Genomic DNA, 11,501 nt, shown 5'->3' with positions numbered 1-11,501 from the left:
ACTACTAAAGCCTTGGTACCAGAAGAAATTTAAGGACAACAGACAAAAGTTTTCCAGTAGAGGCAGGAAACACCAACTCAGTGACGTCAACACTTCAATTCTGCCAAAGTTTTTGTAGGAAAATGCTAAAACATGGTTTGTTTCCTTAAGGATGAAACGCTGCTTTTAATGAATTGTTCTGATATTTAAAAGAACCTCAAGCTCTCATGAGTGCACATCAATTAGGATCAAGCACACTGGCTGGGCTCTGAGTGGTTTCCATCCCTCAGTTGAAAACAGAACAATCCTCTGACATCCTAAAACAGCCCTGCTGGCATACAGATCCATATTTTTGTGAAGGCAGCAAACAGGTCATTATATTGGGAATTCCAATTCCTAATTACATTCCTTCCTTATTCAGTGACCCTAAAGTAAATCTAATTCACGTACAGGGCAAAAAAATTACTGGGACTGTTTGCCTAAAGGGCTTTGACATCGGCAGGTGAAGACATTACATTAAAATACTACTTTTAACTTTGTAACCACAGCAGTAGGCTATGTAGGAGTCACAAAAATCTATCGATTGCCACTTCTGATATTTAGAAGCTTAATATCCTGAGCAGACTTTTGAGATACCTGTATGTCCTTCAGCAAGAATTTACTTTTGAAAAATGTTACACAGTGTAAGATGTAATGGATGGTCCTATTCTTCCAACATACAAATAAGGTTTGTAAATTCATAAATTAGCCATTAACAGGAAAATAAATCAACTTTACCTTTTCTAGACCCCACTTCCGCCTTGATGAAAGGCAGTTCATTCTTAAGGCTTCTCTTGTCTGTAGATTTAAATAAAAAACATTAAAGGGACCAGTTTCTTAAGGTGTAGAAAATGTGCATATAATCCAGAATAAGTACCTTTCTGTCCAGAAGTGTGCCAAACAACAGGATGAAGAATCCCTAAGAAATTACAAAATCAGTTAACAAAATAAGCATAACCACATGATATTTCTTCAGTGTTTCTAGATGTCTTTTCATTAGGGAGAGATCTCATCACCTGTGATTCAGGTAACAGCAATGGACAAAATGGGTTTATCCACACAGGTCATACAGGCTCTCTGGGAACATCAGGATGGATATAACCTGTGTTAATTCTGACTATGAACTGGGCTGATGAGTAACAAACCAGGGCTTTCTGAGCCCACTCAGTGCAGCCTGAGCCAAGAAGAGCTAAGGCAGACTGGGTGTGCAGCAGTGCATCAGGTAACACCGGGTGTTTATGCTGGTGATTTAAAACCATGGAATCAGTCATGGAATGGAATGGTTTGGGTAGGAATTGACCTTAAAGGACATCCAGTTCCAACACTCTGCCATGGGCAGGGACACCTTCCACTACACCATGTTGCTCAGAGCCCCATCCAGCCTGGTCTTGAACATTCCTGGGGATGAGGCATCCACAGTTTCTCTGGGAAACCTGCACCAGTGTCATCTTCACTGGAAGGGAGAATTTTCTGTGCAATTGTTAATCAATAAGGATCAGACATCTTTGCGGTTATGGACATTAACTGGTGTATTTTACATTTAAGAGAAATTAATTATGGGATTAATTCTTCATCCCCCTTCAAACCAGATCAGTTTGTTCCATGACCCATCTCCACCTAAAACACCAACCCGGGATGCCTCGTGCGGGTACCGTGGGAAAGCACCGAGTGGAAGGGAAAGCTGAGCTCTTACTTTTCATGCACAACACCTGCTGCCAGCCCCTCTTTGATCTGTACCTTTATGCCAGGCTCAAGGTCAGAGCACACACGCTACTCCCAGAGTTTACCTGGAAGGCGTTCAGCAGTGCAAACACGATGTGGAAGGCCAGAGAGCGGCTGTCGATGATTGTTGCTAATCCAAACCCCCAGGTGAGGCCCAGCAGAGGTGTCAGAAGGGCAACATTTTTGCTGACTCGTATCATGCTGCTCAAATCTTGTGACTTGCAGCCTTCTCCAACTGAGGATCTCCCAGTCTTTACCACAACCACGACCACCACAATGAGATTCATAACGATGATGCTCAGGGCAGGTACGACAAAAGCCAAAAGGGCTTTTGTCTCATACCAATTGAGCCAGCAGGCTCCACTCCTTAAATACCCATTTTTTGGTTCAGTAATAGCAACAGTGAGAACAGATATGACCAAGGGACATCCATACCCAATAGAGAATGCTACAGCTAGGAATACAAATCTTGTTACCTTAAAAAAGATTAATAATAATCCATAGAGAATCAAAAGGCCCAGGGTAAACATCCAAAAAAACAGGGCAAGATAGAAAAAGTGAAGGAAAAAGGTGGCTGCCACACACAGCTGGTAGTTCAGGGCTGTATTGTGCACAATGGCTGCCAGGATGAACAGCACATCAGCAACAAGAAGCGATGTGGCAATGTTGACCAAGCAGAAGTGACGCATGTAGGTTATTTCGGTTTTCGTGACGTGGTGCCAGACCACAGCCTCGATGACAAGGCAGAGGACCAGGCTGAGAACGGACAGGCCCAGGCCCACCCGTGTGATGTAATCCAGCACCGGGCTGCGCGGCGCGGCCGGGGCCATCAGGATGGAGAAGGATCGGTAGGCGCGGCGCCGGTGGGCGCAAACGCAAACCACGGCGGTGACGGTGTGAGCGCGCAGCTCGCACGCCCCGGGGTCCCAGCGCCGCTCGGCCGAGTGCCACCCCACGCACTGAGCCCCCGCCTGCTCCAGCTTGTTCAGCTTCTCAAAGGTGAGCACAATGTTCTGGAGCTCCTCTGGCAGGGACACCGACAGCACCATGCCGTTCACAAAAGCGGGGTCCGGCTGGTTGGTCTCCAGGATGGCTCCGAGTGTTGGGAATGCGACGCTGATGGCTTTGGAAGCCCTGGGTAACCTCAGAAGCTCGTCTTCTGGAATCAGCACGTGCCCAGTTATGTTGCCTGTGCCATTGAGCTCCATGGAGAAGTCAAAGCTCTTTTCTGAAGCGTTTCTGTGTATGCTGTAGCCTTTGGTAGCAATAAAGGGCTCCTGGATACTCTCTGACCCATTTCTCAGAAGAAGTTTCCCAGCAAATACATTCACCGAGTCCAGTAATATTGAACCAGCATTTCTGTCCTTTACAAAAGCCCAGTTGGAAATTATGGAGCTGTTTAGAATATGGTTTGCTATTCTGCTGTAGCTCTGAAACAAAGAAGCAAAATTGAATTTATTTGTTTTATGTTAGAAGAAACCAAATATTACTATCCTGGCAGTGCCTCTAAAAAGGCTCATTTAATTAATAAGTGATTTCTATAGAAGGAATAATCCCTTTGACAGTGAATATGTTCCCATGATCCATCTGAGTCAAACCCAAACATTTCATTACTAGAATTGTCCTATCCTCTTCATATCCTACATCAAAGGGTGATCGGAGAAATAAATGTATAGCAAAAAGGACAGCCTAGTTCTCTTCCAGATGTTGTCCCACAGTGCAGGTCTGATGTTTACCACCCTCTCTGATTTCTGAGTTCATCAGGGAAAGATCTCAGCTGTTGCTGTACAACACATGACAGCGCAGCTGCAGGTCAGCACCTCCAAGGCTGCCTTCCCTACAGTGTCATACTTTAGAAATTAATTCTTCCTTGTACTTATCCCATGTCTATAACAGCAGTTCCTGAAAACCTTTGCTTTTAAAGAAATTTAATTCCACAGTCTACTTTCATCTCACATGAATAAGCCAAAAAGTTTCTCTGACAACAAAATATCCCATTCTGGAAACTCTTTCCAGGTGATCTCAATGTAGCTTGCAGCCACCACTTCACTACACAGTGGCCATAAGGAGAAAATACTTGTGGATATGCTGTAAAGCTCAGAAGCATCCCCCAAAGTCAATAAAAGTAAATACCTGCATTTTTCCTCTAGTGACATTCTCTGATAGCAGCAGGGAAATCTTCTTTAGCAATTTCACTATATCAGCAATGTTTCCTGGGATGGCTGGTGAAGACAGGATATCTGGGATGATGCATGAAAAATCAGCTTGGCAGCTATTATTCCCAGCACCAAAATGTTTTGCTCCATCTCCAGGTTTCCCATGCCCCAGCTTTCCTCCTCCTACAAAAGGAAGATGTTCTCCAGCACCACCACTGTGTCCTCCAGAGCATGGGAAGAGTTCACTTTGGGATATCCTCTGGAGGGAGGAAATAGATTTGAGACAATTACTGAAAAGAATGAAAATGAAGGCACAGTTACAACCAGGCAAGAGATGCAGTGCTGGGTGTGCAGAGAAGGTGCCAGATGGACTGAAGCCCAGGACAAAAGCCCACCTGACAAGAATATCATGATTATACTACACACATGAAGGAAGGGACAAGAGCTAAATGCAGTGTCTCATTGCTGAAGTAACTTGAATAATGATCTTGCAGCTGAGGAGAATTTGTCACAAATAACCTGATTATTACACACACTGGTGTTGTTTTTTTTCCTCAGTTTCATCCAACTGTGTTCTTATCTTGGTTTAGATCCACACGAGGAACACCAGTCAAGTGAACAAGGCAACTTCATTTATTAATCATTTCCACACAAGAATCTCCCAAATTTATTTCTTATCACCTGATTTAAGATTGCAAAAGAACTAGAGCAAAGTGTAGTGAGGAGTGGCTGAGGGATCTGAGAATGTTCATCCTGGAGAACAGGAGGCTCAAGGAGGGACCTTATCACTCTTTACATCTACCTGAAATGAGGTAAAAATGAGTCGGGGGTCAGGCTCTTCTCACAGGTAATAAGTGACAGGACAAGAAGCCATGGTCTCCAGTCACAACAAGGGAGGTTTAGATATTAGGAAAAATTTCTGAAAGTGTGGTCAGGTATTAGAACAGGCTGTTCAGGAAAGTGGGGTATCACAGTCCCTGAACATGCTCAAAACAAGTGTGGAGGTGGCACTTGAGGAAGTGGTTCAGCAGTGGAATGGTGGTGCTGGGATAATGGTTTCACTCAATGATCTTAGAGGCCTTTTCCAACCTAAACAATTCTTTGATTTCATGAAGTCAGAGCCTGTTACCAAAGTATTCTGTGTTTTAGGATCCCATCTCCCTTTGCCCAAGTCTGAAAGCACATGGAAGGAGGGTCTGTCTTTGAAAGAAGTTACAGGCACAGGCTAAAGTAGGTGTACAGTAGCATCCTCACCTGAAAAAGGGACTGAACATCCAGGCTTGCACAAGCATCTGACAACATCTGCCACTTTCTGTCTTCACAGACAAAACTTGTCTCCCCGTGGAAGGAGGGAGAGCAAGGCTGAATACAAATTGCTCCATTATCTTGGCAAGGAATGAGATTTATACAGGCATCTGGAAAATAAGCCAGGCAGACACAGTTACAAGGTGAAGACAGCATACACAATGTGTGATGTGAGTATCAGGGGTGTAAAGTATTGGTAGGCGATAACACCTCACAAGGCATTAACCAAGGCACCTAGTTAGTCACTGTACCTTGCTCATCACCAGTCTTTGATGCGTTACTGAGAACCTGAAAAATAAGAAGTGGAAAGTAGAGTGCATGTTTACATAAATAAGTAAAAAGATGACTCCTTGGTATAAACCAGAAAGGGTTTCAAGAGGAAAATAGTCCTTTTGAGGTCCAGAATGCAGAGCTTGTGCCCTTTGCTCATCCAGACCAACTGAGAGCTCTCTACTTCAAGTCTGTCTCTACATATGAAGCCTTCAGTTGGACCCTGCTACTGAAGTGACACTCTGAGCTCATACACAGGATTTAAGATGATGAAGCTGTTTATGATGAGCTTGGTGAGACACTGGCACAGGCTGTCCAGAGAAGTTGTGGCTGCCCCATCCCTGGAAGTGTCCAAGGTCACTTGATGGGGATTTGAGCAGACTGGTTTAGTGAAACTTACCCTGGGAGTGCTGTGTGGCACAGCCAGGAGGAAGTGTGAAGCCCAAAGGAGCAGGCTTTGGATCACCCTCACATCCATCACCACTCATTTGCTGATCTCCTCCTAGAAGAAAGATATTGACGAAGTTTAGACATCTCTGTTTCCACTTTTTGAACACACTCTGGTTACTTACTAGTAAAAAACTAGCTAAAGCTATGCCAGAGACTGTCCTTACTGGGCTTGCAAGGTGATTTTCAAGCATTCATAATTAATTACCTTTACTGAGAATGACTTGTGAACCCTTTCTTAAAAAGGAAAAAAAAAAACCAAACAAAAAATGCAAAAATCTGTTGAGCACTCAAGATTACTGCATTAATAATTTACTGGAAACTGCGAGCTGGAGAGCTTATTAAAGCAGTTCAGCCTGCGGGTCCCTTTTGAAGTGATTTAAGACATTCTCATCTCCACTGGTTTCAATGCTCTGCTCTCTTGGGCAGTTCCTGCCATGTGAGTAGGAAATGTGGGCACTCAGGGGCCAGAAATCAAAATGTGATAAACAAGGGCCAGAGTGAAGAGTTATTATTTCCTTTGCAGAGGATTCAGTCCTCTATTCCCTCCATGAGGTTTCCCACAGTCCTTAATAAAAGCTAAACATCCTGGGATGCAACTTGTTACAGGCATATTTGTTAGAGGAAAATAATCCAGCAAAGGGAATGAAGGAAAAATAACATCAAATACATGTGATACATCAAATACGATTATTAGATGCCAGACTTGTCCAAGGCAAAAGAAACAGCTGCTGTGGGTTCAGAAGAGTTGAGACACTGATCTTATATCACCACAAGTATAAGTAGATTAATTTAATTTTTTTAAAAATCAGAAATATAATGCGTAGAAGTCAGTGAGCTAAACCACAAAAGCAAGAAGCAAATGCTCAATGGCAGAACAGGACTACAGCTGGAACTCAAGAGAAGGCAACATGAAAAACCTCATCAAATTACCATGCCTTGAGAGGAGCACCTCAGTTCTCCCCTGACATGTACTCATCAGCCCAGATGATGCTGATCAGAAGCAGAAGGGGTCCTGCACTGGGAGAGCAGAGATGTTTTCTCATCCAGAGGCTCCAGGCTCTCCCATCTGACAGCATCAAAGGCCCAGACACACTGCTGGCTGCCCCTTTCACCTGTGATGTTTCTCCACCGTGCTATGTTTTTAGAGTTGTAGGTTTATTACTTAATCATAGAATTACAATAAGAGTTCAACTAATGCACTGAATTTCTAAGGTAACTCTTAAGGAGAACCTCATGCCAGCCCCTGAATTCAGCTGTTAATATGAAGAGCATTTTCTGGGTTAAAAGCTAGCAGCCACTAGCTCTTCTAAGGAAATAAAATGGATCAAGAGAAGTGAAGCAGAATATTCAGATAAATATTGCCAAACAACAGGAGGTGGCTGGGAAACACCTACAGGTTTGGGGTGAAAGGCTGCACCAAATTCTTTTCTGATTTCTGCAGTCATTAAATGTTTATTGTGAGCTCGTAGCCCTAATTCCATTTCACAGCTTGGAATCCTTGAGCTCATCGTGTCTCACCATTAATTAATTCACATTCATTTTGTGTTTGGTCATGGGTGCAACTCCACCTAGGGCTGTTACCTCTGATGAGGCAGAAATCTGGGACATCTCAAGTATCTCAGGCTCACCGAGACACCGGACCCTGCCAGCAGTGAAACACTGAGCTTGCCTGGCTGCATTGTTTGACTCATCTTGGAAACCACCCAGTCCCAGCACTGCAGCTACCTGCCAAGGAACTTGGGGCAAAACAAGCAAGACAGCAGCAAGACACTGTTACTTTAGGAAAAAACATGGGTGAGTGACACTGGGCCACATGAAAGCATAGACAAAGAGAGGATGATTTATGTCTTAACATAAACTGCTACCAATGATCTCTGCCTTTGTAAGAAGCTGTAAGCACAACACTCCTGGAGGTTTCTGCTCCATCCATGTACCAGGACACAGGTACATGAGCAGCTGAGGTGTCAATACCCTCTCATGTGAAAAGGACTTTCTAGTAAGGGGAGACTTCCACACCCAGCTCAGGAGATTGTCACTAGCAGAGGATCCTCCTTCTCCAGTTCATATCAAAGCCCTCAACAGAAGGGAAAGAGCAAGGAGAGAGGGGATGGGCAGTGGTTACAAGAGAGCAAAGAGTCTCTTAAAACAGCAAAAAAAAAATTAAAAACTGATCATTAATTTAAAAAGTAATCCTTATGTTGGTTAATGCTCATGGCCTTACATTCAAATCCCTTACTCTGACTCCTCTTGGTGTGCAACTGAAGTATTTTGCAAATACTACTCTACCCCAAGCATATTCTTGATTCTAACTACTGGCAGGATGCACTGCACAGCAATCTGGCCCCACGTGGACACAGCAAACAGAGGGATCTGTCCAAACGCACAATGGCAGCAATGGGATTTACACCCTGCTGTGCTGGACCCAAAGCCTCCGGCCAAAGGGCCCTTCCATTATCTGGAGTCACCTCTCTCCACTCTCCACCACTTCAGAAAACAAACTACGGTTAAGTTTACAGGGAAAGGTGCTCTGCACAAAGAAATTACAAGCACAGTTTTTACAAAATCAAGATTTATACCAACCTTGCAATAATTTGCTAGAGACATATATTTTCCCAAACACTACTAACTCACAACCTTAACACCTATTAGAAGTATTAAACCCATTATTACAGAACCTAGTCTATTGGTTTTAGGGCTTGAATGGCCACATGGCTTGCTTAAAACTCAATAAACCACCATAACATGGTAACCTGCCATTGCTACCAAGCAAATTATGGCTGCAGCAGGAGACTTTAATGTCCACATGGTCATCTAAGGATAAAAAGTAAAGCTCTTAATTCTTCAGAACAGTGTAAGTTGTATTTTTAAAGGAATCATAGCTGGAAAGTACAGCTTTAAGTGAAGCAGGTTCTAAGAGGACAGTAATCTTTATACATAGCCACAAGAAAACTCCAAGTTTTCCTAAAACTGGCAACACTGATTAGAGACCAATTACAAAACAACAACCACAACAACAACAACAAGAGGTTAATTAAGATATCTAATTATTTTCACAGATATAAAGAGAATATAAAACTCAGGAAAGAAGTGCAAAGTAAAGACAGCCTTAGCAATTAAATGCATTTTAGATTATGAATGAATAAATTTCACAGACCACTGATAACTCACCAGTAGCTCTGGAATAATGATGTTCTGTGGAAGCACTCACCGTTTTCAGAAGTCTGGGGAATACTGTGACCAAAGTTAACCCAGCCAGGGATCCCCAAGGTCTCAGGTGTGACTGTCTAACCACTCATCTGCTGCCATCCTGCCCCAGTCTCACTCTCAGTCTTACCCAGCCCTGCCTGGGTGCTTCAATTAATTTGGAGTTTTCCCATGAAGAAATAATGTTGTCCAGCAGCTGCTTCTTTTCTTGCCTGACTGGATTAAGGCTGAGGAACCTGCAGATGAAGGTATCGCACTGCAAAATGACAAAACACCTTACAAACACGCCCACAAATCTGCCAGATTGCCACCTCTGCCGGGAGTCCACAGGCATGAGTCACACCTTGTGGGGTTGGTGCCCTTCCTCCAGGTGCAGGCAGCAGCTTCTGCTCTCCTGTATTTCATAGAATTATGGAATGGTTTGGGTTGGAAGAGACCTTAAAGGCCATCCAGTTCCAACCCCCTACCAAGGCCAGGGATACCTTCCACTGTCCCAGGTTGTTTCAAGCCCCCACCAAACTGTTCTTGAACACTTCTAGGGATGGAGCATCCACAACTTCTCTGAACAACAATCTCTTAAAGACCTCAAAACATTAGTGATCAAAATCTGGTCAAGCTAATGCATTATTCTTCATTAATGCAAGGGCATGCTTCTGACAGAACCTTGTGCAGCTAAAAAGCTCAATGGGCAAATAATAATAATAGCCCTTTCCTTCAGGGCTACCCCATCATAAAGGGTGACAGTTATCTGCTGAACCTTGTGCCATGGTCACTGTTGGCTCTCTAAACATCACCTCACCTCCAAGAGCCAGATTTCCAAAAGCCAGAAATTTACAGCAAATCTGTAGCTTATCAGTACAGAAGAGCATTTCCTAACAGTCCTTCACACAGGACTGACTTGGAAGAGCTCTGGTCACTAATTTTGTTTCCTACATTCCTGCAGTGTGTTAGTCAGGAGCTTATGGGGTTTCCTCTCATTTTGTCTGCTGTCACAACTCCAGCCAGTCCTCAGTCACAGGTGTAGCTCCAGTTTTAATCTGAAGATAGGTATTATTTACTGTTCTGCTTTGATATAGCCAGCCTCACATCAAGACCAAGTAGGAATTTAGCCAGGCACAATCAAACACAGCCAACACAACCCACCTGGGAAGGTTAAATTTCTTGTACTTGGTACAACACCAGATAGGAATAAATTTTAAAAAAAATACTTTAAAGTAAGGAAGGCTAAAAACAGTATCATGTCAAGTAAGGTATGGACATGTTTCAAAAGCCTTCTTGCCCACATCACCTGGAGCTGTGCTTCTATAAACTCCCTGAACCTTCACTGTGATGGCGAAACTGAATGACCCTTGATTCTCAACACCTCCTTAACATCAAAAGTTCTCTGAATGATGCAAATTCCAGCATCCTGCAGTCCTCAGACACCCACACACTTCTCCCAGAAGGAAGCTGTGTGAATCTTGGCTCCCAGGGGCCTTGGAAAGAGACTGAAACCATGACTCCCAACAAAAAGGGCACTTCAAACCCTGACCCCAGCATCATCAGTCTCATGATTGACAAGCTAGTTGGGGTTGTTTGCCTTCCTCAGGCACATACAGGGAGGGGTTTGTCCTCTCAGCTCTTGCAAAATCCAATTAAACAGCATCTGCAACCAGCTGCTTCGATGCTGTGGTCACCACTTGCTTTCTCAGAGATAACAAACATCTCAGGTAACTTACAGCAGCCGAATGGCAGCTGTGTAAACCTGGGTTTACCATTTCCTTTGGAAAGAGTTAACCACAGACTTGTGCTAACTTAATGGATACAAGGTATTTATTTAAAAGTTCCACAGATATTTTGCTATACAATTCAAACCCGGCAATAGTCACAGGTTTCCATCAGAACTTTACTTCCATAAATATTAATGAAAAAAATTCATCTTTGTGGGGAAAAAAAAATCAAGTAAGTAGACCTGTAATTTTGCTTTTTTAACTTTAACTTGTGTGGTACCAAAATATTTTTAGAGAATCTTAGCATTGAATGAAAACCTGGCAGTTTAAAAATGCCCTTCTGCTGTTTTGTTCTTTATGTGCATTTTCCCTCTTCCACATCCCTATTAAACATGCCCATACCCTCAGTCTTCAGTTCTTCACTATTACTTAATATGAGATTCAAACATGCATTTATCCATGTTACTGAGTGGCAGCAGGGATCTTAAAGCCTGAGGATGAAGTTAGGTCAGTGCAATATGGGCCAAGAGTTAAAAAAAATAAAAGGGGGGAATGGATAGATCCCGAGAAGTTGAAGATTCCCAGTTATGTTTGCAAAGCAAAACTGAGCTTTCCAACTGTTTGGATCCTAAGCCACCCTGATGGTGAGGAGCCAGAGCATCCCAGT

The 11,501-nt window shown here is 43.3% G+C and overlaps 1 protein-coding gene across 1 annotated transcript; it reads right to left on the bottom strand.

Annotated features, from left to right (window-relative positions):
• Nucleotides 1–723: 723 nt before the first annotated feature.
• ADGRF4 (adhesion G protein-coupled receptor F4) lies at nt 724–6,449 on the bottom strand. The gene is made up of 7 exons (XM_062489654.1): nt 5,872–6,449; nt 5,453–5,489; nt 5,151–5,311; nt 3,874–4,155; nt 1,806–3,170; nt 896–937; nt 724–816 (listed from the first exon to the last, which is right to left on the bottom strand). The coding sequence occupies exons 1-7, from the start codon at nt 5,947–5,949 to the stop codon at nt 724–726; spliced, it is 2,058 nt and encodes a 685-aa protein (XP_062345638.1). The 5' UTR covers nt 5,950–6,449.
• Nucleotides 6,450–11,501: the final 5,052 nt, after the last annotated feature.

This window comes from Cinclus cinclus, chromosome 3 (genome assembly GCF_963662255.1).
Source record: "Cinclus cinclus chromosome 3, bCinCin1.1, whole genome shotgun sequence".
Classification (NCBI taxonomy): Eukaryota; Metazoa; Chordata; class Aves; order Passeriformes; family Cinclidae; genus Cinclus; species Cinclus cinclus.
This window is presented reverse-complemented; position numbering and strand designations above follow the sequence as displayed.